The sequence below is a fragment of the Podarcis raffonei genome, chromosome 7 (genome assembly GCF_027172205.1).
Source record: "Podarcis raffonei isolate rPodRaf1 chromosome 7, rPodRaf1.pri, whole genome shotgun sequence".
Lineage (NCBI taxonomy): Eukaryota > Metazoa > Chordata > Lepidosauria > Squamata > Lacertidae > Podarcis > Podarcis raffonei.
Window position 1 is genome coordinate 65,264,781 of NC_070608.1, and position 27,603 is coordinate 65,292,383.

Genomic DNA, 27,603 nt, shown 5'->3' on the forward strand with positions numbered 1-27,603 from the left:
TAGCTTATATAGTTTTCATTTTATTAGTAATTTCAAATTAATGTGTCAAATGCATTCACAAGAAGGAATTACTTAATGGCAGCAAAATATTGACAAGTTACAATAAAGAAAAGGAGAAGTGAAAGAATAACTTCTAGGTTAACCATGTTCATCAATGTTAGTTTGTGATAAAACACATTATCACAGAGATCAAGCTGTGCTTATTCACAATCTGAACTAAAATGAATGCATCTAAAAATCTGACAATGCCCAGGCATCATGGAGTTTTCTTAGATTGGGCTTGGGGAACCTGTGGTCCTTCAGATGTTGCTGGCACCATAACTCCCATCATCTTGACCACTCAACATGCTGGTTGGAGCTTATGGGAGTTTAGAGTCCAAATCTGGAAGACCACAGGTTCCCCACCTGTCTTCTACATGGTTAGATGCACATCTTAGGAACGCGTCATTGCACTGTTATTTAATATTCAATAGAACTCGGCATAAGCAAACACACAAAAACTTTAATAAGCTTGTTATTCATCAAACGTCAAAAATGAATGGTAAAAATAGTTATCTTAAACCACTGCTTCACTTTTTGATGCACAAGTTCATTACTGTTTGTCAATCTCACAAAGATATCAGCCTTCTGTATTTTCATAGTCTGATCTGCCTCCTGAGCAAACTTCAATCCATGCAAATGTTTCTCAGAAATTTTCTGCCACTTACCCTACACAGGAAGGGAAACACATGATTAGCAAAGGCAGAAATTAGTATCAGATATATCAAAGTCATTTCAAAATAACTTTGTGTGTCATAGCAACCTACACTGCAGCACAAGGATAAATAGAACTAGAAGAAATTCTTAAAATACATTTCCAAACTGATGCAATTGATACAGTAAATATACTGTAAAAAGCAGTATATTTAATTCTTACTTGACTGACCTGTGGCTTAAATATATCCTCATTTTTCGGTCTGTTTGTTTTTTAAGCTTAGTCTAGTATCCGTCAGAAAGCCACTCCACTTAAAAGTCTAAACTGAATTGCTGAGAGAAGCAAAGCTAAGTCCTATGATCTCCCACTACAATGTGAACTGAGTTATAAAAAAACTGGCCTACAACTCCAGAATCTCTGCTGGCTCTTCAGGTATACACCCACACAGCCATCCTCTGCAAAAGGTCTGACCTCTTCTTAACACTTTGAGACATCCAAAGTAAGATTGATATTTTGCAGCCAAAGCATATATAATGCATGCCCCAGGATAAATGAATGTTGCAGTATGCTGATACCTGCTTGCAAAAATTTAAATAGTATGTCCGTGAGCTTATCACTAGGGCTCCTTTGGCAGGAAGGGTGGAATAAAAATGTAATAAATAAAATTTACCATCAAATGTGCTTGACTCTTGCCTATAGTATTATAATAAAATGTTTATTTAACCATGCCTATCTCGTTTATCACAACAAAATCACATCACCCAAAAGATGAAACAGACACATTTTACATAAAAACACCACAACTATGCTAAGAACTGCCAGAATGGCAAAAGTGTAAATGAAGTCTATATATATCTCAGTGCTGTGAACAGAAGAAAAAAAACTAGACATAACTAAATGAATGTTTTTTCATATCTTTTATAGAACAGAAACCTTTGTTCATGTCTTCTGGTTTCCATCATCTTCATTTGAGCGGCACCTATAACACAAAGAACAAGTAAACAAGCAACTTTGTTTTTCTTAGGAACTGTTTACAAATCCTGTTGCCATAAGGTTGGTGGTAGCTGCTACAGGAGTTGACATGACCAACTCTTTTCATTACTTGTAAACGGGGGGCAAGGAACAATGGTGGAGGCAATAGAATTTTACGACAATCTGGGTCAGAATGCCACCTGGCGTGCAAGATAGCCTGGAGGTGTCGCCAAAGCAGTGTGCGCCACACTGCTCCGTGCAAATAACTATCAAGTAATCTACTTCTTCATTTCAGTGAGAGTGAAAGCTGCATTCTGTCTCCTGCACAAACAAGAAGCATTTTAAGTAAGCTGACAGAGAAACAGATTTGCTACTTTTAAAGTAACTTTAACTGGAGAAGAAAAAGGGTAGAGGGTCAAAGACAGGCAGGTTTAACATCACTTGCCTCCTTTGCAGTGTGCTATTTTAACATGGGGAGGGAGGGATAGATCACCCCTTTGGCAAGCAGCGTGACTGATTGTACTAAATGCGCACAACTGGATGCAATTATCTGCCTAAATGGATTTTCAAAAATCCTATTTACAGAATTTCATGATTTGGGGTGTTTCTGTACACCTGTGCAACATACATGAAATACATACAAATAAGATAATACGTGGATCGGTTTTTTAATGCAAGAATCGGATTGGTAAACGTTAATCCACTGAGTTTGGTACCTTCATGTTGAACAAGGAGCTATTGTTTAAGTTGTTCCTAAATGTTTATCTACACATGCTGTCAGAAATAACCTTGTTAGGAAGGTGAAGTTGGTGTCTCAGCAAACCAGACCCCCTGGAGTAGGCGTTGAGTGGCCTGTGACTTGCTTTCCTTGTCTCTCTCAGCACCATCAAAAAGGAAAAGTAAGAAAAACAGCACAAACATTAGTTAAAACCTGATTCGAATCCAACAACCTACAGGAATAAATTTACAATGAAAGTAGATAGAATCTGTAGGGTGCAGGGGGTAGTATCTAAACTGAAATGTGGATAATTAAGAATCTAATCTCTCTTTCAATGGGCCACATCTTTTATTAACTGATTTAATTAACGGACTATCAAAAACGAAAGATTCCTCTGATGCGATTACCTGAGTCGGCAACACTGGAGACAAAATCTTTTAAAAATGGCTACCAATGCCTTGTTCACAAAAGACTTTATTATCTAATGATGCATACTGAAAACATACAGAAATCTGCATGGTCCACTTTACATGCAGCAGAACAATCTTCACTTTACAATAAGTGAATGTCAACTGTTTTATGCAAGAGACAACACTTTAAAGTCACATTTCTTAAAGAAAGCTTCATTTACAAAAGAAATAAAAGGTAAAGAAGCAATTACCGCTTTTAAAAAGCAGCTGCTTTGTTCAAGAGTGGAAGGTTTATGCCTGTATTGAAAGACAACATGATCACAAATAATGAAAACAATGAACAAATGAAAAACACCTTTAGCATAAAGCAGTACACTTTCAAATGACATACAAGTAGCTAAAAAATCTTTATTATGGTGTTCTCTATCTGGCCATGAAATAAGGACTTTTGGAACTGGAGCTCCGCATTTGTTGTTAGGAAATGAAAACTTCTCTAAGTATTGGCTCTATGCCATAGTGAACTGCATTTAACAAAATGTATAAAGTCTATATATATAGCAAGTTGATTTTTTAAAAGTGAAAGTAATAAACAGTACACTGAAGGCGCTCTCTCCATCAAGTGCACACTCCCCAATTTTTTTTCCTTTGAATGTGATGATCAAACAGAAGCTGGAATTATGCCACAGTTGTAATGCCAGAAAACAAAAAAAACAAGATCATTTATAAAAACATGCAGGGAATTCTGCTACAAAGCTATTGACCCTCATTTGCCAGTTGCTCCAGTACAATTAACATCTTAAACGTCAGTGATGTTGATGGTTTAGCTTACCTTCAGTGTACTGAAAGTTGTACGCAACCTGCTTTAAAAGAGGAGACCATCCCTGCGGGCAGGCTCAAGAAGGAATAGACCCCCTTCGGCACTGACTACACCAAGGGCATGCTGCTGTGGCCTGCACGCACACACCTAGGAAAATGCAATATAAACAGCATTTATGCTGGCCATTTTTCAGAGACCAAAATGAAGCCAAATCTGCTAAAAACCAAAATCAACCACCCAGTCTTACTGATATTTTAAGAGATGCTTTGTTGCATTTAGTTAGGGTGAGAGAGAGGGAGCATATGTGTGTGTGTTTCTATATATATATATATATTATATATATATGTGTTTGGGAACTGCAGCCATATATGCTAGCGTTGTATTTCTGTGCAGTCTTGGCAATAAAACAGTTCTACAGTGAAAAAATCTTCACGTGAGAGACAAACAGAGTTACTCTAACATTTCTAAAAGAAATATCCGCCTTGGTGTTAATTCAAATATATCATTCTTCCTCAACTTTGCAGGGTAATTATTTATATGCTATATGTACATTTATAAATTGCTGTGAAATTGCATCAGTCTTTGTATATTAACTAGTCAAACCCTTTGAACATCTTCGCTGGATTTAAATTTTCTCCTGGATGAAGGCATGCTGTAGAGCCTGGTTGATACTAATCCGTTTAGCTGGGTCTAACATGAGGATCTGATCCAACAAGTCCTTCAGCTGGTGAACCTTTTTGCGCTGATCTTCAGGGAGGCGTTGGCACCCAATTAAATCTGCCAGCAGGTCCTTTGTTGGATTAATGGTGCTCATGACAGTTACTTTTTCCTACAAAGATAAGGGCATCCAGCACTTAATATCTGAGGCAACAATAAAGCCATAAAATAGTATATGGACATTCCAATTTATGGTGGTACTGTGTTATTTTAAATGGGGCATATTACATTCAACAGCTAAATGGAATTTTTTATTTTATGGACTGCAGAAGGCTGAATCATGCTAGGTGAAAAGTGCTAGCATTTTCATGGAGAAAGGACTAGTAACTTTAATTGGATTCTAAGTAAACATCTTTGCATGCACCCTAGTTCAGCCGCCTTCCCACCCAGCTAAAAGCTGATTATTACTGCACTGTGAAAATCTTTTCTCTGAAGTCCTTCACAGCACCCAATCACTATTCCGTGTGATCACAGCCAAGGTGAGGAGAGCTACACCTCTTAGCTATGCCTGTGAACAGCTCTGTAAATGGGTGAGCACCCATCATTTGCTGCACTTACTTGAGCTTCTCTTTCCCTGCTCCCCACCTTCCTCGATCACCACTAACTTAAGCCCCTCTTGTGCCAAATCAACACTGCAGAACTGAGGCTGAAAGCAAAGCTACTCAGTGCACAGACTCAACAGTTCACCATTTAACATCACTGTACACTGCAATCACAACAGTTGTCCCCCATCTTACCTTAACAAGGTAGATCTTTTAGACTAGAAAATTGGGGTTCACCTTGGGGAAATAAAGGGAATGTACCCTCCAAATAGGAGCTTTCTGTGTATTCAGTACTGCGTGGACTGTTTTCTCTAAATAAGGATGAAAGTATTTCAACCTTCACTGCAAATCTGCAATTAGTGAATAATTTGGGTATTCCACTGAACCAATCCAGCTGCTATTGTATAAAATCTTCACATATTTGTTAATGTGGTTCTCTATGCTAATAAGTTTGCTGCCAGTTTGAAGAATATGCTGTATATGGTTAGTGATCTCTCCCAAGCTTGGTGTATGTCAAAGAGTTTTAAACCAAGCCCTTCATACAAAAAGTTGCAAAATTTATATAACAACCATATTCACCAAATTTTAATTAAAAACCTACAAAAAAGGGATGAGAAATTTCCAAACAGAACATCGCATTTTACTTACTGTAGTTCAGACTTACCCTTTCTGTTACTTTATCTACCTCTATGTACATAAAGTTGAGATTTTGATCGAAGTGTTGATCTTTGAAGACTCCTTTTCGGATCATCTGAAAATAGATAGCAAATTGAAAGTCTTAAAAAGTCCAAAAGTATAAATCATGAAAGCAATAATCTCAAAGAGAAAGGCTTATTTCAACCATGTAGGCAAACTGAAAAATAAAGTGCACTTTATTTTACACAGATCTCAGAAGCTTAGGGCGTATGAAATCTTCAACTGATAAAAAGGTAGCATCTTAAAATAGGCCTCTACACATTTAACTCCAGAAAACTAAGACAAGCCTACATCAAAAGCCTCACGTTACTTCCAGAAAACATCAAGGGTCATTACGTTCTATTTCTTCAGATCACTGCAGAGAGAGAGAAAAATCTACAATAACAAATGAGATGTCTTTTTCATTTGCATCAATGATATCGACTGTTGTATCCCATGTGAGTGGAATGCATTTGAGTGTGAGCGCATGTGAGTGGAATGCATTTGTGCTCACACAAGAAGACTACATCTTCCTCTCTTCCCACCTGCAGCCCTCTGCATATCCTCAAAGTCTTCTCTAGAGGGTGGCATAAAGGGAGCTGCAGCGGGGAGGAAAGAAAGGTGAAAAGCTGTTCTGCAAGCAGGAGTCCTCTCATGCAATGGTGAGTTCCACCCACAGACTCTAGTTACTGGGAAGTTCCACTAGAATTAAGTTTTAATAGCATATTGGCCCCTTTCAGAAAGAATATCCGCAGGCTGTAAACCATAGTTTAGGGGCAGGGTGAACAAGTTGGGATGTTACAAGATTCCTACAGGATCAGGGAAAATTCTAGAATGTTATTCATCTTTACAAGCAATTTATTTCTTTACCTTGTTTGGCATCTTTCCTTTGAGGTCCATAGCAAGTTTCAACATATGATTGTTGGTTTTCCCAGGAAACAATATTTTTCCTGTGTAAAGTTCATATAATGTACAGCCTACAGACCACATATCTATACCGTAGTCATAGATTTTGCCTATAACTGAAGGAGAACAGTTGTAAAATTAAAACCATTAATCGTACAAAATGACACACTCAAGTAAAGGTCACTCACTTTTCTAGGATCAGCCAGCCACAAAAAGAACAGAATAAATGAGCTGCAGTATCTATGATATTTCTCCCATGTCACTCAGCTCGTAAAAATGGGTATACTATTAAAACATCATTGCCATCATATCCTTTTCTAAACTTCAAAATTCATCCATCAGTGATGCTCCACACCAGCCTTAATTTCTTTCAGATCAAGAGTGTCAGATGGGAGGTGAAAAGAGATTGGGTGAAAAAGCTTCCGTTCCCAGTCTGATCATCTGTTATGCAGAGGGAAAAGAATGTCAGAGGCAAGAGTGTGGAAGGAACAAAGAACAAAGTGGCTTAGGCAAGGAGATGGGGAGATAGTAGCAACCAAGTGAACGGAAAATGGGGAAGAAGCAACTAGGGAACCTTGAAAAAGGAGGAGTGGCAAAAGATATTGGTGAAGGAGGGAGGAGGGGACCCGGTAAGGGGGAACTTGATAAACCAAAAGCCAAGGAAACTTTAGATGGAGTTTGTTCTCTTTCTCACAGTAGCCTGCCATACACCCATGCTAGTTGGTTGACTGATAACTATTAAAATCTAAGACCGCATCAATAAATTTTGCCATGTATAAAATTTGATTTTTGCAGTCCTTCTTCATAAATGTGCAAGTTAAAATCAACATTAACTGCAGAATATCTCAAGAGTAGATTAACTTACTAATTTCAGGAGCACGATAAAATCGGCTGACAAGATACGGTGTGATGTCATTATCCGCAACATGTGAAGCCGACCCAAAATCGCAGAGTTTTAGAATAGTTTTAGATTCATTCACCTTAAAAAAAGCAACAAGAATTGTACTTAATGGAGAAAGTAGCAAATGACACTGATTGTGCAAACTAACCACCAACCTTTAAGTAGCACATATTAATACTGATTTTGTTTAAAAGCAGGATAGAGTTCAAAAGCAAGGTGAATCTGAACACTGTGTGCTGGGAACCAGTGGAAAGTGCTGTGACTTCATGCTCTGCTATGGGCTTCCTGCAAGCATCTGATGGGGCTGCTGTAAGCAATAGGCTGCCATGACTAAATAGCCCCATGGTCTGATCCAGAAGCTTTATTTAGTTCTTGTCATCTTTTAAAAATTATATATGAAAAAAATATGTCTGAAAGAATGTGTAACTTCTAGAGATGCCATATTTTAAAAGGAATTTACTCTGCAGTTAATACTGACATCTGTTGAGAAAAACTGGAGTTTATTCACCTGATAGTCATGAAGAAGAAACATCTGAAATGAATTTGTACTTCACCTCACAGACAGAGTTTGCATTTGAATTATTTTGCCCAGCATCCAATCTATGTTTTGTAGTTGTCAACAGCAATCCATTCCAATAAAGATTCTATATAGCTAACTTCCCAGCAGCCCATACCCAAATGTTTTCAAAAACTGTTCGGTACAATGTTTGCACAGAGTGGGTTACTGTCCTTATTCCATGCATCCTTGTAACTGTATACATGACTAAACTGTTCCTTCTTATGCAAAAAAACCCTGCTGGAACTGTCAGGGGGTTGGAGTTAAGTGTGCCTACTGATACAAAGGCAGTTATGCCAGTGATGCATTTTCCGTGGAATGCTAATTTATCATGTAGGTGCATAAGTAGGTTATGAGAATAATTCCAAATTATACATTAAAATGCTAGCTAGCGTATTACAATTAGCACTGACCAAATATTAGAATTCAAATGTTGCCAGTAAACTACTGAAACTTAAAATGACAAGTAGACTGCTCCTACAATAATAACAATATTATTATTATTTATACCCCGCCCATTTGGCCGGGTTTCCCCAGCCACTCTACAAGTAATGTGAAGGCTGTTTGAGAGAGTGGTTGCGACAGCAGCAAGGAATGTCTCTGTGTAATGGGAGCAATCCATACGGTGAGAGAGCTCTATATGTTACAGTTGACCTAGGGAGGGTCACTCCACAGGGATGGTTCGCCATAAAGACCAGTCCTAAGCTACAGCACATCTTTAGTTTGGAATGCAAGCTTGATTAAATTTGCTCTTATTTGTTATATTACTATACTAAGTTGGGTTGGATCTTATTCATAGAAATTGCTTCTTCCCCTTGGGGGAGGACTTGTGGGACACCAGGGAAGGTAGCCATGATCAGGCAGTTGGGAAGAAATCAAGCAGTCACTGATATTTTTCAGCATAAAATCCATGAGAGAGAAAAATTTCTCATAGAAATTGACACAATGTAAACAGTGTATTGTATTTTCTTTCCCCAAAACTATCTGCAGGGTTGTAACAAAATATTACTTACTAAAATATTGTCTGGTTTGATATCAGCATGCAAGATGTTGCATCTTTTAAGAAGTTTTAATGCTAGGAACAGCTGCTGACTATATGATCGTACTGCCTTTATATGGAGGCCAACATCTTTTCCATACTTCTTCAGCACCTCTCGTAAGTTCATACTAAATTGAAAAGAGACACACAACAGATGGGGATAGTAGAAGGTGGAAGAAACATAATGTCAAACACATTAAAAATAGAAATACATAGTAATTCAATGTACAGGAAGTTTATAGAAGTCAATCTGTAATAACATTGTTTAAACAACATTAACTTTATTTATTATTTGTAAAACTATTTTTATAACACTGTATCATATAAATGTATCACAAATAACAATAAATCTTGAAAGATTTTTTATACCCCACCATTTCAGCCCATAAATTACTTGCAATAGACCACCGGAAAGGGTGTACTGTACTTAGCGACAGCATTTGTCTGAAAATCTATTAGCTGAACATCAGGTGGCAGATTGCGAGTTGCGTTTATATAAATCATTGTGCACATGGAACAACTCAAATGTGTGTAGTGGAACTTCTCACTTCTCCTTCCTCTCCCCGTGCACACCCCCAGATCTGCTCTGGAGGGATCCCCAACTCTTCAGAGCAGATTTGGGGGTTGTGAGGAAGGGAAAGTGAGGAGGGGTGCTCCATTGCACTCGTGGAAATTGTTCCAGGCATGCAATGATTTAGTTGCAAATAACTGAGAAAACTTACATGTATTTATAACTGAATAGAGCTATTTCTTACCACCTTCAGAGATTGATTTTCTAACACACACATGAAGTAACAGGACAGAACCTTGATTTCCAGAACAGAAATGACCCACCCTACATGAAAAGAATGCTTCTGTTTTGACTACGGAATTAAAAGATCGCTAACGTGTTCCACCTTCTATCAGAAAACACTACCACTACTTTTAACTCTCCTAATTCCATGTACACATGGAATTAAAATTAACCCGTGTGTGTATAAACAATTTTTTAGCTTATGTTTTAATGAATAAATTGTCAGTTTGCATTTCTTAGTACAGAAAGTATTGATCTGATGTATAGAGACCTTTCCTGTTCTGCTTCTTAGCTCAGGAAGCTTCAAGCAGCTTCTCTGTTTGAAAGGTTTCTGTTGTTTGGGTTATACCTTCTGGGAAGGTATATAGCAAATTTAAACAGGTTCTGTTATTCTTTCTGTCAAGGTCATGCTGACTATTACAGTCAGGCCAGGAGGATCCCGGGTTACTCACGTTCTCTTTCTGTCTCTTTGTTCTGTTTCTGCATGCTATAGTGTTAAGGTTTAGTCTTATTATACTTGTAAATTTTCTTGTAAGTGCTGCAACTGGATTTTTATGGACTGTGCCAATCCTGAATGAATTGGATTTGTGACCATTATGCTCATTTGCCTTTAGTAGCAAGTCAAGCTCTGCTGGATATAGTACAATTGCCTCTGGTCTATTTTTGGGAACTCTGCTACATGTTTAAGTTTTTTCCTCCCCAGAAGAAGCTGGGGCGACATAAATATTGTTCTGTGGCTTTCTAATTTTAATGCCAGGATAATTCTATAGTTTTGGAACCTCCTCCTCTTGACACCATTCTGCTTTAATAGTCACCGTCTCTGATGGAACAAATTGCAACTTGACGTGTCAGGTCATTCTGCTTATTTCTTTTTCAAATATCCTATTCCAGAATACCCTGTTATATGCTGAGGAAGAACTACTTCTGAAACTTTCATACAAGGTTTAGTTTAAGGAGAAGAACAGGACAATAAGATAAACAGTCTAAACAGCATTATTTTAAACCTTACCTGAGTGGTTCAAATACTAAACAAAGGTGCTGCTTGTGATAAAAATGCCGGAACAATCGCAGGCAATGGAACTTGTCATCAGGATCTGCATCATTGAGTTTTTTCAAGAATTCCAATTCTTTTAAACCAGTTTTTTGCCTGAAAATAAATCCATTTATTATAATATACATCACACAAACACCACTTAAAATGCAGAGGTTTAAATGATATAAAGAAACATATAAAGAAGCAACAGCAACAATATTACAACTACAAGGATCAATGTAATCTGAACTTAAGGGTTGCCACTACCAGAAGACATATAATGCTCTCTGGAGACTAGGCAGACAAGGCAGCCATAAGGATAAGAGCAGAAGCACCTTATCTGATGAGAGAAACTTCTCGTTTGCAACTGTGACTGAATGCATGCAAGACTGAAGCTTGCAAAGATTAGGCAAGAAGACAAGAGAACATCCTGTTATGGGAACTTTGGGGAAGGAGGAAGTAATATGGGCTATTATAATCCCTAGAACAGGCATAAGAAAACTCGGCCCTTCAGTTGTTTTGGGACTACAATTCCCACCATCCCTGACCGCTGGTCCTGTTACCTAGGGATCATGGGAGTTGTAGGCCAAAAACATCTGGAGGGCTGAGTCTGCCTATGCCTGCCATAGAATATTGTTCTTCAATCTAGGTCCCCAGATGTTGTTGGACTACAACACCGCATCCCCCAAGCCACCTTAGGCAATGGCCAAGGATGATGGGAGTTGTAGTCCAACACCTGGGGACCCAATGTTGAAGAACACAGTCCTAGAAAGGGAATAGGGTAGAACTTGTTGATAGCCCAGAAAGTGAGTATGTAACAGAAAACTGGAAGCACAGTTGCTCTGGTATGCAGCAGAGTCTGGCATCATTTCTGCCTTCCTAGGGTCAGTTTGTTAATCTATCGAACTCTTTCAGAATTAGGAAGTCCCCATGAGGCTTCCTTCAGGTATCATACAAACGTACAGGTATGGTGGGGAAATACACAGCACTTGAATTTTACAGTCATCAAAATGCTGTGGTTAATTCAGTGGGACAGCTTAAATGTCTTTTCAAATCTGCTCCAGAGGGCTGGAGTAGTTTTCGAAGAACAAAGGAGGTGGCGTGGGGGCTGGAGAAAGGAGTGGAGGGAGACTGTCAAGTCTCACCTCCATATTCCTGTTTTGTGGACAGAAGGCTTCACTAGATCAATAAACCGTCTTCCAGCAGATGAACACCAACTCTTTACAGTTAGTCGCTCAACTACTGAAACCAGCAGCTACAGGTTAGTAGTTTACAAATAACAGGATTCTATATATTTACAAAACATGCTACATGACAGTCTTCCTGAATATTGTGCAAATCTTCAGTTGCTGCTCATGCATCTCTGCAAAACTTGTAGGGCCACTACTGTTTTACTTCATTTTATCTTGAGATGTAATTTTTTTTTTACTTACATAAGCTCATTGTTCCTAATGATTTTGACAGCCACTTCTTGGTTTGCTCTTGCCATATCTCTGGCCCTCACCACATTACTGAAAACTCCTTGGCCAGTGTACCCATATACATTGTAGCGTTTATCTAGAACTTCACCTATGTTAACACCTGAGGAAAAGAAAAAAGATGTTGTTAAATACATTTTCAGTGCCAATCAATCAAGGAGGATTTACCTGTACAGAAATGCATATAAGGTACAGTCATAATAGCAATTTCCATTAAGGGTCACTGCCTGCTTTAACAGAACTCCTCTGTCTTTGTTCTGGATAGAAATGCAAATATTGTGTTTGAATGAGAAATCCTCCCAACTGGATAAGACAGAACATGTTGATAACTAGCTTGCTTCTTACCTCCTACAGTGAAGGGATGCTGGAGCCCCAGACCCACTCCTGATCTCAAGTCAGTTAGAACCTGAGTAACACCTAAATAGGTTTTCTATTAATACACAATGCTACTCCGTGACTTCTTCCCACTCAGTTTAATGATGCCATGTTTGGGAAAAGAGGAAGGATACAAAGTATTTCCTCCCAAAATACCCACGTTACAATTTATGATCCAAAGAACCATGCACCCCATTTTGAGATTTTCAATGAGCAGTCAACACAGAATCCCCGAAGTACTAAGAGAGTTTAAAGAACATGAGGATTCAGCAAGGTAATTCTTTAAAGGAGAACAATGGAAGATACTATGTACAGGCAAATTTGCAAACCACAACATGCCTGTTCGAACTCAATTGTCTAAGGGCAATGTGCTACTGCATACCAGCTGCAGGAAATCACAAGTGGGGAGAACGCTGTTGCACTAAAATTCTGCTTGTGGGTTTTCCCATTAGCCATCTGGCCAGTCAATGTGAGAACAGGATGCTGAAGTTTGTGGGTCTTCTGTTCAATCCAGCAGGGCATTTCTTATGCTCTTTAAAGAACATTTGTGCAAAATACCCAAACAGCATTTTAAATATGTAAAAGTAAGAGTGTGAATGGTCTCCATCTTCTGTGTGAACCATTGCCAGCAATTCCTTGTCACAGCAGGGAAGAGCTGGAAGGTTCACACTACATTCACACTTTTTACACAAATGTGTCCTCTTCTTTCCCAAGCAATGCAAATGGGGGGACGGGTGAAAACCAAGCTATTGGCACCAGAGTAAAGCCAGCTTTCTGGCCAATTAGTTCCAACTTCTCAAGTTCTCTATGCCTCACCCAAATCAAGTACCAAGACATTTATTTTCAGGGATTTTGAACAATATTAACTTGTTTTCCCACATGAGAAAACTAAAAGAGAACCCATTTTCCTGTGGATTTTTTGTAGTTGTTTATGCAATATTCCTGAAGGAGATTCAGTGAACTGTTTGCATTCTGAGTCCAGTTTGGCAAATAAAGCTGGAACTTATTTTCCGAGCCATTATTCTGGTTTCCATTGAATGGCGAATGTTGATGGTTGCTTCCAGAGAAAAACTGGGAAAATGTAAGCTAGAGTTGTGGACTATATATTTATTCACTCACACGTTTTCTTTGATGTTCTAAATGTGGGAGAAAGGCCTGCAACATTAAAATGTCATTCTGCTGGCCTTTAAACAGGATTCCTTTAATCTGCAGTTGTGCTCAGTTGATAATATATATGAGATGTACCAATCATACTTACGATAATACCCCTCTGCATCTGTCCAGTTATCCCTGAGATTGGGGTTTTCTTTGAAGTCTTTTCCAATGCCAGCAGCCCTAAGGCGTGCACTCTGAAATAAAGTAAATCTCATTTAGCTTTTTCCTTCATATTCGCCTATGAAACTACAAGAACTGTTTTAATTTATCAATTTATTGGTTGCCCAATTACATAGTTTCCTAGACCGCTCACAAAAAGTCTTTAGAAGGCCCAATATCAAAGGGCAAAGACACTCTGTACTTCAAAGAACATACAAAACATCAATGCTAGGCATCTCTCATTAAAGCTGATGAGTGTTTATCTTACTATTTGGGCTATTTGAATTCTGCTGAGTAATTCTGGTATTATCCCTAATGCAACTGCAACAATGAAAATGGTCAAATAATCACTTTCTAGAGTTAATGGTTTAAATGATTCAGGGCGAAACCCAACATTGAATGAGGAGACCTTTATTCACACAGTGAGAGTTCCCTTCCTCTCCCTCCTCTTAAATCTGCTTTGGGGGTATTAAACTCTAGGTACATAGTGGGCTGCAGCAGGGAGGAAAGGAAGATGAACTTCTGTTGTGGAGATGGAAGTCCATTCTGCTCGCTCACAGACACCATTGGATAAAAAACCTGGGAATTAATCCAGTGGTCTTTTAGAAGTTTTTATATATGTTCTTTACCAAAACAGAGCAGCACTTCAAAAAGCATTTATACAAAAATTACCTACATCAAAATATGCAGCAAACATATCATCTGATTCTGTGAACATGTCAGGAGCTGTAATTTTCTTCTGAGACGAACCTTAAAAGAATTCACATTCATGAAAGCAATGAGAAAGAATACAAGATAGCCTTAACATTTCTACAGATCATTCCATTAATGTCCTGCTCTCAGAATCTTCTGGACTGAAGAGCAACGTGCAACACAATTAAAATACAGACAGCCCTTCGTTTATGTGTGTTTAATGTGTGTGCGACGGGGTATACGTGCAGAAATGACCTGGAAACATTGTAAAGACGTCACTGAAATATCACTAAAATGGCAGAACAGGGATGGGGCAGGGTATTTGCAGGCTTTCTCAATAGGTTTCAATTATACACAATTTTACCAATGTGTGCAGCGCCTCGGAACATAACCCCTGTGTAAACAGGGAGCTGTCTAAAATTGAGGAGACTGTGCCTGCCTCCCAGAGTTCTTTGCTCTCCTGCCTCTGTCACCTGAAGAGGGATACTACCCACCTCATTTGGTTCATCATCAACCGCCTTAAATTAAAACAATCCCAACTACACAATCCCAACTACACAACTTACAGTGCAAGCAAAAAGCAGGGTAAAAGCAGGGTAAAACTCTATGTATCTAAAGATCTGGAATAAGATCTGGGTAATACAAAGACATAAAACTTAGCAGCAGAAAAACCTTCAGATTTCCAAAGTTAGGGTGTCACCACAAGGACGTTCTGTCTCTGATCACCACCTGCCTCATCTCTGATGGCAGCAGGACCCAGAGAAGGACCTAAAGCAGATCGTAATACACCGGGGGTGCGGGTGTTGCAGAAGAAGGTGGTCCCTTAAAGTATCTAGTTGCCAAGCCACCAATATTGACAAGATAGGGTTCTTTCCCTGTTCCAGTCAGTAGTCTAGTCACAGTAATCCCACCCACAATTGTGCAATCTCAAAAACCCTGCGTTGGATCCAGTTTCATGACTTCTAACTAGTCCTATCAATTTTGATGGGTGGCGCTGTGGTCTAAACCACTGAGCCTCTTGGGCTTGCTGATCAGAAGGTTGGCGGTTCGAATCCCTCTGATGGGGTGAGCTCCCATTGCTCGATCCCTGCTCCTGCCAACCTAGCAGTTTGAAAGCATGAAGTGCAAGTAGATAAATAGGTACCACACTGGCGGGAAGGTAAACGGCATTTCCTTGCGCTGCTCTGGTTCACCAGAAGTGGCTTAGTCATGCTGGCCACATGACCTGGAAGCTGTACGGCGGCTCCCTCGGCCAGAAGCTGTCTGTGGACAAGCGCCGGCTCCCTCGGCCTATAGAGCAAGATGAGCACCGCAACCCCAGAGTCGTCTGCGACTGGACCTAACTGTCAGGGGTCCCTTTACCTTTTACTCTAAGCATGTCTAAGTCTGGGTCCAACCACTTACATTTTATTGGGATCTGGGTATGTGTAAGAAAGCCATTATTACATTGCGCTGAGAACTGCACAAAAACGTTTCTGAATTTTGACTGTGTGTTCAGTCAGCCTGATAAAGTGAGAGGCATGTCCTTGTTTTCTGGTGACTCAGCATACCAAGTCCGGAAGCGACCCCAGGCATAATTTAACTTAGCTTTCTACAAGTGAGCAAACTTGTACAATATTTCATGATATTCTAAAATTAATGAGTCTCTTACTCATGGCTGCCATGTCAAATGTATCTCACTTTTGATTTTAGCTGTTGCAGATCTTCTTTCAGAACACATTTCACAGGAATTTGATTCTTACCATTATTTTGCTCAACAGCCATGAGGTTGTGCTTAGCCTTCACCGAGGCTTCAAAAGTGTCCACATTTTCCCGTTCATACTCTTTAACATCAGCAGCTACCCGCTCTAGAATGTCATCAGGTGAGTTTGAGCGACTGCGAGTGCTGCTCTGAGGACTGCTTGGTTCAGATGGCATAGACATGTTGCTATCTTCAGTTAGGTACTTGTATTTCTGTAAAAAGAAATCTTCCATTACTCAAGCCACTGAAAAAATGTACATTTTGTGGTGATATAAACACAGGTAGCGCTGTGGGTTAAACCACAGAGCCTAGGACTTGTCGATCAGAAGGTCGGCGGTTCGAATCCCCACGACGGGGTGAGCTCCCGTTGCTCGGTCCCAGCTCCTGCCCACCTAGCAGTTCGAAAGCCCGTCAAAGTGCAAGTAGATAAATAGGTACCGCTCCTGCGGGAAGGTAAACGGCATTTCCGTGCACTGCTCTGGTTTGCCAGAAATGGCTTAGTCATGCTGGCCACATGACCTGGAAGCTGTACGCCGGCTCCCTCGGCCAGTAAAGCGAGATGAGCGCCACAACCCCAGTCGGCTACGACTGGTCCTAATGGTCAGGGGTCCCTTTACCTTTTTAAACCAAAGAAATATTTTTGCTTTATTCCAGCACCGTGGAAGCAGTTGTTCACTTGAAAGAGAGGCCTTTCCCACACACTTCATTTTATTGCAGATCTCTACTGCATTATGGATAGCGCAGTTGGTAGAGAATGAGACTCTTAATCTCAGGGTCATGAGTTCAAGTCTCATGTTTGGCAAAATATTCCTGCTTTGCAGGGGGTTGGACTAGATGACCCCCGTGGTCCCTTCCAACTCCACAGTTCTATTATTATTTGCTCTCAGATTTTCCCCCTAAAGGTCCTTGAAGAGAGCAGGAAAGGTTTTCTTGGGCAGACAGACCTATTAAGGCAACACTGGATCCAACTCTTCATTTCTAAGCCAAAGGAAACATAATAGATATGTCTGTGGGTGTTTGCCCAGGGTTACTAGGGTGCTACCACATACACCAGTTAAGAGCATGCCACTTCGCATGCTGCAGAATGTGATGACTTGGCATTTATTCTGTGCACTCTTTGTTCATTGCACTCTTTTCCCTTTGCAGTACCTAGACATGAGGGAATTTGTGGCAGCTAATTATAACAGAAAGCTGAATGGATAGTCCTTGTAACTATGGCTACTTGAAAGCCTGACCACACTCTATGGAAACAGTATGGACGATCAGCTTTCACAAAATTACAGTCTAGTTTGGAGGGGTGGTAGTACAGCACTATCACATACCTGAACAATTGCTTGCCTCTGTAACCTTCTCTGCTCTATCAAAGCTTCCTCATCTTCTTCTTCAACGTCAAAGTCTTCAAGGCTATTAAAAATGATGATTGACATATCCTTCAGTCCACTTATTGATGCAGGAAATTATACTCAAATACCCTGAAAACAATACTCAAAGACCTGGATCCTAAAATGTTAATTTAAATAACTTCACATTACAGACAGACAGGAAAAAACCCAAAGTTTTATTATAATTGACCATTATTTATAAGCTTTATAAATATTAGATATTAGCTGTTGTAATTCATTCAAACTAATTTAATACACTATGGAGGGGTTATTATGGTTAATGGTTGTATTTTTAATTTGACCACCGTTGCTCTCTGTTGTATTTATGTTCTCCTTGTAGTGTACTTGACTGCATTTGGTGCTATTGATTGGTATTAACAGTCCTAGAATAAATGTACGTAAATATTAAGATATTGGGGAAATTTTGACTATTGAGATTATTGCATAAGCATTGTACCAGTCGCTTTTCATATATGAGCTACAGATTAACCAATCTATTTCCCTTTATTATAATTATGGATGGCAAGTAAGTATAATGACAGGCGTATATTCACATATACTTATTTTTACATCTTCATTTTCGTGGAGATTAATTATGTGCATTTTTACTTCACTGTGCCCAAGTATCGTCTGGCCAAAAACAAATACAAACTATATGGTTGAGACTAGGAATACATATTTGTATTGGATCCTATCCAACAGTGTGACTTGGCAAGGCCTCCATCAGCAGAACAGGGAGGGAAACATTTTTTTGGCTCATTTCCCATCACCACTGCAACCCGCCCCCCCCCCACGGCAACATTCTAAAATGCTCTAGTGCAGATTTAGGGAGACTGTAAGGAACTATGGGGAGAGAAGTTGCTGAAAATGGGCCTTATTATCAACTGGGTAGCACTGTTGGATATAACCTACAAACCTGATTGCTTATAACTAAAGGTTCCTGTAGCAGAGACTCAGTCAATATGAGATCAAATATTAATCAACTGGCAATCATTCCCAAGGTATCCTAACATTTGGCAATCGAGCCCTGTCAAACTGAACAGAATGACAGAAGAGTAGTAACAAGTTCACCAGGTATGGGTCAGCATTTAGCCAATAAGTTAAAATAACAAGAAGAATGTGGCACATTAGGTAGACGATCAGCTAGCTACAGCATTGAACTCACTATTAATATTCAAGATTGCCCTCCATGTTGAAAATACTTCTGATTTAAGAAAAAGAAGACATTTCATCTATCTACACACAGAAAAATCTGGTAGAAGATCACAATATGAAACATTAAAATTCAGTTCCTACTTTTCATCTGATGAGGATTCTTGCTCAACCTTCATCCCTTCAGAAAGGCTTCCTTTAAATTTGTCTTCTATTTTGCTCCTGCTCCTCCGCCTATGGCCACCCCGTGACCTAGATCTCCTCCTAAGACGAGATCGACTCCGTCGACCCCTATCCCTGAAAATGTGGAATTAAAAGAAAAAAGAATCAATGTGACAAAGTATCTCTTATATTTATATACATGCTTGAAGCATTTTTAGATTCTAATCTGTTCCATTCAAAAGCAAAAAAAAAAAAAATTTACTTAGGATGAGGCAAGGTTTGTTCTTCACTTCCTCTCATGTTTAGATATTAATAAACTATGCATGTTGGTTTGGAATTCAAAGTTAGGCCAGCACTGGTTTCCTCTCTGGCCGGCAGAGGGAGCAGAGCGGCCACAATTTGAGTAGCATGTTCCTAGATGAAGCATAGGAGTGTTAGGGAATTGGCAAAATGTATAGGGCTATGTCCTGCAGAGTTGCCCCATTAGTGCAAGGACTTCTGCCTCTGCAATCAGACTTCCTCGTCCCTCGAGCCCCCACTCAAATATGTTCTGGGGGTTCCCTTACCGCTCCCAAGCAGAGGAAGTACCATTGAGCAGGCAGAAGTCCTTGTGCTAACGGAACAACTTTGTTGATAACAACCCATAATGGTGGTGGTAGCACATTTTTTAAAAAAGAACCATTCTCGGTTAACGTACAAGATTAATTTCTACTTATTTTTACAGTATAGTAGAATATATACCTTCTCCGAGGAGATCTACTCCTCCTTCTTGGAGACCGGCTACGTCGAAGAACTGAGCGAGATCTTCGTCGAATAGGAGACCTGGATCTTCTTCTGGATGGGGACCACCTAGGTGGGCTGACATCTTTTGATCGCTCACGTCTAGAAAGGATATCATCCCTAGTTCGTGTTCTTGAAGTTAGAAGAAATATTGTAAAGATATATACAAAAATAGGCCTGATTCCCTTTAAAAAACCATTTTAAACTCACTGTAAAGTTGTCTTTATAGCATTTCATAGACTGAACTGAGTAGAAATATATATAAGCAAGAATGACATAAAAGGTCCCCTATAATTAAAGCATATATAGACATACTATAGCAAAACTGCTGAAATGCTAGCAAATCAAGTTTCATATTCACACCAAATCCTCATGTGATGCTTTTATTGCCTGCAACAGTCTGCCTTTCCAAACATACCTATGTTAGTTATTTGTAGCTTGAAAAATACCTCTTCCAAGTTACAAAGTATTCTCTGCTTTGATGTTTCCACTTCCAAAGAAACAATATCAGTGGCGACTGACAAGTCTAGCTCAGCATACTGTTTTATTATTAAACACTTAAAACCGAAAAAGTTACTATGCTATTATTTTTGATATTTTGTTAAATAAATCAAAGGTCTTGCACAAATTTCTATAACACATACCAGGGGAAATTGGATCCAGCTGGCTGAGTAGACCCAGAATTGGCCCACCCTCTATGGACCACTTTGACTGGTGGGCAGAACCACCTACTTGTCAGATATGTGACATCATATGGCACCAGGTCGTTCAAGTTTATTTGCCACAGCTGGAAAGGAAGAATCGGGAGCTCACTTATAGTGTTCTCCCATTTCTTCCTTTGCAAATTGGCATCTCGGTTTCACCAGTTCAGCACCTCTCATGTGTTAGGGGATGGACAGGTGGGCACATTTTAAAAAAATTAAAACCACTTGATTCTTAATTTTCTTCATTAAAATTACCTTGGAGAAGAAAAACGCCTCCTTTCTGATTCTCTTCTTTTTCTTTCTACAGATCTACTCTTTGCTCTCCTAGGAGACAGATTTCGAGAGGGCGATTTACTCTGCTTAGATCTGCGATCATTAAGGAGAGGTGATCTGCTGCGTCTTGGCTTATCTCGTAATTTCGGAGACAAACTTCTTCCTTTAGGGCTGCGGCCAGGTCTTCTACCAGGAGACCTGTTTTCTTTCCCTGATGATGCATCTTTAGAAGGAGATTTGGTGGGCTTCTTCTCTTTTTCAGCTTCCAATCGCCTGGATTTTCGATCTTTAGACCTTGATCGTCTATCTTTGGATTTGCTTCTTTGTTCTACTGGAGATTTTGATTTTTTGCCACGATCTCTGTTTTTAGTTTCATTAACAGCTGGAGATTTTTTATGATCTCTAGACTTCATCTTATCCTCTGCTTTAGTCTTATCTTCTGGAGACTTTGACTTCCTATTTTTCTCCTGAGAGCGCCTTCTAAGAGTTGGAGACTTTGACTTTCCTACTTGGTCTTGAGACTTAATTTTTTTAGAGGGGCTTTTTGATTTTCTCCTCTCTTTTGATTTACTTCTTGTTGCTTTCTCTTTTATTCCATCAACTCCTGACTTGCTTTTCTTTTTATCAGATCTGTGCCGAGTCCGTTCTTTTGATCTGCTCTTACTCCGTTTCTTTGAACTTGTTTTATTGTCTACAATCTCTGGTTTCCCTTTAACGTTTGATGACTTAGTTGCAGATCTAGTCCCATTTCTCACCTTATCATTGATTTCTCCCTCCTCTTCAGAACCTGACTCATAACCTTGCAATATTAATCCCATCCCAGACTGAACTTTTCCTTCCATTAGCTCATTTTCAAGTTCAGCTTTAAGCAATGCTCTTTGTTTTTCTAAGTCTTCTAAAGGAGCTAAGAAATCAATTTTAGTTCTTTTTGCTGGACCATCTTCTCTGTCAGAGGCATCAGTAATCTCCTTTCGTTTATGTTTCTTATGTTTGTGCCTATGTTTATGTTTTTTGTCCTTATCTTCTTCTGAAGAATGTTTATGTTTCTTATGTTTACCTCGGTGTTTGTGCTTCTTTTTTTTATGCCGGCTGTGTTTAATTTGTGGTTGCTCTCCTTCTGAAATATCCCCATTTTCTTCATTTGCACTTCTCTCAGAAATATCAGCATCATCAATTCTGTAAATATGTTTAAATAGAATAATCAGAGATCAAATGAAATATTATGGTTTGCAGCCAGAGATCTGACCAAATTTTCTGAGATCTTTCCTTTCCCTCTCAGTCCTGTGGCACAGCTTACCCAACATAGGGCAGTCTCCCAATCCTTAGGAAAGTCTTTGGAGGGGGAGAATTTAGGGGGGCAGCTAGGCAGACAAGAGAGCAAGAAATTTGCCCCATAACTGTTTAGAGAACTCTTAATCTGCATTCAAGCAAAATATATCAGAAGTATGTCTGTGCCAGTAACCATCAAGGATCCCTCCTACAAGTAAACTGTAATTACCCAATAACAACACAGCACAAATACACTAGTGCAGGAAAATAAAATGGCAAAATCACTACCTAGGCAGGTTCATTTTTTACTTCTACTTGTGAATTAGATGGCAGTCAAAGAATATTTTTATACATTGATCCATTATTGCCCCATTTATTTTCAGATTTACTTTCGGGCACAATTAGTTTAAACAGCCATGTTCATCATCCTTGCTAAAGAAAGGACTCCCCCCCCCCCAATAACTAGAAAAAGAAGCTACAGACCATTTATTATAGCTATTCTTCTACGGTTCCTGATAAGCTAACTTATGATGAATCAATCAAGATAATATTTTTATTCAAACAAATAGAGCATAAGGGACCAAGCACAAAACATGTTCAATTGCACAACTAAGGATTAGACTTAGAGTTTAGATGAAATTAAGAATATAAGAAATATAATTAAATAACAAGCATCACTAAAATTCATACATACTGTTCATACATAAGATGCTCAAATACCAGTGTATAAATATTATACCATGGTTCGCCAACCCAGTGCCCATGACAGCCTTCATTGGCACACCTGGCATGGGCACCAGACTCAATTTCATTTTTTAAAAAGCAAATCTCTAGCCCTCCTAGGAAGAAAAATGCACAGGTACCCTTATAGGCAATTTCTGCTAAATGAGCTAGCCTAGCTGCTTCTACCTGTTAAGTGTTTTTAGCCAACGAGTAAAATTAGAGGTGTGCCTATGATTGCTAAGTAGTTGTTTGGACACCAGGCTACAGGAATCCCTGGGGTCCTAAAGAGCACCTGCTTTCCCCTCCCCTTCCGTGCATTTTCCCGCTTTATTTTTTTCTTGTCCCTGGAAGATGTCATTTACCCTTCCTTTCTGCCTCACAACCAGGATGCATCTTGCCTGTGGTAGGTTTGTATTAGATCTGGGAGTTATTTCCTGCAAATACTACTGCATAAGTATGGGTGTGTGTTACAGAATTCTCCCTCCCTTCCAAAGGCAAATGTTAGAAATTTGCAAAAGAGGGGGAGACATGTCTTCTTGTGTTCAGAGGATAAAGACTAGGCACCAAGATTCCCCTGTAACGTTAGCTGACTGTACAATGGTAAAAGTCTATTCAAAACTATGTCTCTTTGTTTCTAATGGGGCTTACTCCCAGATAAGCGGGTACAAGATGACAACCTAGGCTTTGATTTACAGTTGGAATGGGTGAAAGCAGGATTCTTGTGCCTTTTAACAGCTGTATCTCCACAATCAAGACCAGCAGGACATAGCTGATTTCCCATGGTAGGAGTGAAGTTCTTGGGTGGGGGAGATGCAATAACTGTTCTCTAATTTTGTGTTGTGCCATGCCCTCCCAGCAGCCATGTCGCATTATGCTATGCCCTCTCTATGGCAGACATTTTGTGACCTGCGCCCACAGCACTCTCTCAAAATTTGAAATGTGGCCATTGATCCAAAAAGGCTGTTGAACTAGGTATCAGACTAAATTGCTTCAGAATTTTACAAATCAAATTAGCATATTGACTCTGCTTAGAACACAACACAAAATGAGATATGTGTGGGGTTATCGCCAACGCCAGGCATAACTAATTTGAGTATCTTAAGTCCGCTGACTTCAGTGGGTCTACTCTGAGTATGACTAGTTGGATATAATCCATTGTCTCCAAAATATAAAGCCAGAACTGTGAGTAAATCACACTGTCATGAATGTAATATCCCTGAGCATGATACCAAGCATAGATCCAGGAATCTGTTGCCCACCTACCATTCACGAGGAACAAAAGATGAAAATATCTCTGTGAACTTATGGATTGTGCAATTATTATGTGCCTTATGGCCAATAAGTGTATTTAAACAAAATGAAAATTAGAGTATTGTCTTCTCCTTGTTAGTTTTCTTATTTTAAGATGTAGGAAATAATTGTGTGTCGATCACTTTGGAAAACAGTCTAATGACTTCTATTACTTCAGTGATTTTTAGACAACTGGCAGGAAAGCCAGCACAGTGCTGTGGCATAAAGGTAGTTGAATACATCACCATCTTCACTACTGTACCTTTCAATACGGTATATTTATGTCCTCAACCTAACTGAAGTTGTAGACAGTGAATAAAGAGTCCCCTTCCCATGGACTGCTGACATAAATGGGCAATCTGACCTTGTCCATATGCTTATCAATTGCGAAAACAGTGAAGAAAAAGAAAACAAGTTCTAGCAAGAAAAACAAGTTTTATTAAAACCTTCTCAAAGAATTTGTGTTTCATCCTGTAACTGGTGTTGATTTTTACCAAATCATCTGCAGCATGAAGCAAGCTCTGACGCATGAAAGTTGTAGTGAAAACTAGCAAAAATTGCACTGATTAGGAGCCGCCCCCGTGCTTGTTCTGGTTGAAGCAGAAATAGTGGGGAGAGGGTAACATGCCCCTTTACTGCATTAGCTGCCAAGCTGACACAGCAAAGAGGCCCAGATTGAGCCTGTTCTATCATGCGATGGCAGCAGTGTCCACACTGGATCCAGCAGATCCTGTGCCGGTCCCATTTGCTGGAGGGAGGAAGTGGGCTGCTGGGTGCCACTGACAGTACTCTCCACCAGTCCACTGTTTGGGTGGGCGCACCCTGACGGTGGGACTTTCCTGCTGGAAGTCAGCAGACACCATCCCATCTAAATGCACAGATCTGGATTGCCCTGTTAGCTTAATAAGTGGAACTACAGTTTTCAAATTCTACATGGGTCATCCAACCACAAAATGTTTACAACTAATAACTAACCAGCAAGTCACCCTTGATTGGAAATTGAGATTTACAAGTTTATGGTGTGTGTATGATTTGAGACGCGGGTGGCGCTGTGGGTTAAACCTCAGCGCCTAGGACTTGCCGATTGCATGGTCGGCGGTTCGAATCCCCGCGGCAGGGTGCGCTCCCGTCGTTCGGTCCCAGCGCCTGCCAATCTAGCAGTTCGAAAGCACCCCCAGGTGCAAGTAGATAAATAGGGACCGCTTACCAGCGGGAAGGTAAACGGCGTTCCGTGTGCTGCGCTGGCTCGCCAGATGCAGCTTGTCATGCTGGCCACGTGACCCGGAAGTGTCTGCAGACAGCGCTGGCTCCCAGCCTATAGAGTGAGATGAGCGCACAACCCTAGAGTCTGTCAAGACTGGCCCGTACGGGCAGGGGTATCTTTTATGATTTGTTTAGGGATTGCCTCATAAAAAGGAAGTTACTAATCTAATAACCCATGGATACCATAGCTGTAAAAAAAAGTGTATTCTGGTGAACAGCCAGAAATTGTGCTTTCAACAGCTTACAACATGAGCTTATTGCCCAAATTTCTTGCATACTGATCCTATTCATGTTCACTAATCAATTAGTCCCTGCAAGTTTGATTACATTTACTCTGAAATTGATGAGCACAAAATGCCCATCAGATTTCCCCCGAAGACATCTGATAAATGCTAGACTAAATAAGTTAGGTGACAGAGCTTTGGTAAAGGCTGATTTCTACATGCACACCTATGTAAAAAATGCATGATCAAGCCGATATCCCACCAGAGTTCTTACTTTAGTTTGTACTTTGGTATGTGACTATCTATACTGTTATGTCCCTAAAATTACATAATCAGGACAATACATTGTAATCTTTCATAACTCTGGCAATTCCATCCTCATGAAATATGGGATGCAAGGTTCTTTATTACAGAAATACAAATACGTCTTTAAAATAATTTAAATAATTCATTTTTATGCCAGTCTTTTGATTTTAACTGGCTTGGCTCCTGACCATAGCTTTAGACTACAAGCATTGTAACAGCTGTTAATCCAGAAATGTCACTGGAGTGGGAGCAGCTTTAACAAATACAATGTAAATGTCATGTGGTTTATAAATTAAACACTAGCACTTATTTGCCTGTAAGGAGTTACTAAGACACAAAAAGCCAAGTGTGCATGTGTGATAGACCCATATGGCATTTAGACTATGCCACAGCTTTATTTATAAGCAATCGTATCACTCAGATTGCATCAGAAGAAATGGGTAGACCTCTATTTGAGATGAAGCACGCTGGAGAAACAAAGTCAGTGATGTGGAAAAAACCAGTAAAATACCAAAGAAATCTGTTAGTGAAGTACTTGGCAGCACCGATGGCAAAGGAAAAACAGCGCAGCATGTCTATGAGCAACCACCCTGATATCTTTGGGTGGAGGGCAGCATACAAATTCAATCCATCAATCCAACAACAACAATCCCACTAGGGCTAGTAACTTTGCCCAGGCTCGTCAGACATTTCCCCAGCCACGTCGATAAGTCCAAAATGGAACAGAGTTAACTCTGAAAATAAGCATGAGCAGGAATCTTCCCCGCCCCCCACTCTCGCACGTTAACTTGTGCGGAGAAAAGAAAAAAATCCCGAAAACTACCTTTTTTTAAAAAAAATTGGTGCGGCTCTCGCCTTTGCGCACGATCTTTCTTTTTAAACAAAGAAAGCGTAATGCGAGAGGCTACTTGCCAACCGCCCTCTCCCTCGCCGCAGGAGAGGCTTAACGGCATTTAATTTCCAGCAAACCTTTCGGGGGTTCCTCCCGCAGGGAAGGAAAGCTCGCGCGGCGGCTGAGCCTTGAGGGCCCGGCGCTGGGACTCCCTTCCGGGTGGGGGCGGCAACTCCGGCGAGACCCAAAGGTAGGCCCTTCGGGGCCCGAGCAGGCGCTGGGAAAGGGCCGGGTGGCGGCGAGGGAAAAGCCGGCTTCGTGCCTCCCCGCTCGAGGTTAAGGGCGGGCTCCGAAGAAGCTCGTCCCGCTCCGGCCTCAGACGCCAGGCCCGGCCAGGGCCTCCTCGCGACCGTTATAACGGCTCAACAGCGCGTTCTCCCCCCTTCCCTCCCCTCGCCCACCCGACTTTCTCCCTCACAGCTACCGGAACTAAACCGCGTGCTTTAATATTAGACATATCTATATCTTATGGTTCTTCTTCATCTTCTTACCCGCGCCCCCGCAGCCCCGACTCCACTATCGTCGCCGCCGCCATTTTGAACTTCCGAACTCCTCGACTTCCACCGCCGCCGCCGCCGAAAGCTGAAGCGATTGAGACGTCGCGCATGCGTGCCGGCAACGTAAGCCGAGCCGAAATAGTAATAATAATAAAAAAACTCCGCACACCTCGCTGGTCACTTCGGCAGAAACCGGAAATGAGGTGAACGTCACGAGCCCGGAAGTTGGTAACGTAACTTCCTCCAGCAGCTTGCTACGAGCAGGGAGTTTTGCTCGCGGGAGATGTAGCTCCATACTTCCGGTTCCCATTT

General features: G+C 40.3%; 1 protein-coding gene across 2 annotated transcripts; it reads right to left on the reverse strand.

The window, feature by feature from the left end:
* Positions 1-27,488, reverse strand: PRPF4B (pre-mRNA processing factor 4B). Of its 2 annotated transcripts, XM_053396979.1 has the most exons (18): positions 27,286-27,488; positions 20,810-22,003; positions 19,812-19,982; positions 19,053-19,205; positions 17,697-17,778; positions 16,376-16,586; positions 14,617-14,690; positions 13,885-13,975; positions 12,207-12,354; positions 10,750-10,887; positions 8,922-9,075; positions 7,317-7,431; positions 6,416-6,567; positions 5,535-5,621; positions 3,624-4,440; positions 2,455-3,091; positions 1,628-1,673; positions 1-708 (listed from the first exon to the last, which is right to left on the reverse strand). In XM_053396979.1, the coding sequence occupies exons 1-15, from the start codon at positions 27,399-27,401 to the stop codon at positions 4,237-4,239; spliced, it is 3,090 nt and encodes a 1,029-aa protein (XP_053252954.1). In that variant the 5' UTR covers positions 27,402-27,488; the 3' UTR covers positions 1-708; positions 1,628-1,673; positions 2,455-3,091; positions 3,624-4,236. The 2 variants fall into 2 exon arrangements, with proteins under 2 accessions (XP_053252954.1, XP_053252953.1); XM_053396978.1 differs by having other exon boundaries at positions 2,455-4,440.
* Positions 27,489-27,603: the final 115 nt, after the last annotated feature.

Excerpts from the sequence above, each read along its gene's own strand:
- PRPF4B (XM_053396979.1), bottom strand. The coding sequence starts at position 27,401 with ATGCGCGACGTCTCAATCGCTTCAGCTTTCGGCGGCGGCGGCGGTGGA. Across the intron at positions 16,587-17,696 it reads AGAGGCAAGCAATTGTTCAG|AAATACAAGTACCTAACTGA; the intron begins GTATGTGATAGT and ends TTCTTTTTACAG. Across the intron at positions 4,441-5,534 it reads TAGATAAAGTAACAGAAAGG|GAAAAAGTAACTGTCATGAG; the intron begins GTAAGTCTGAAC and ends TTATCTTTGTAG.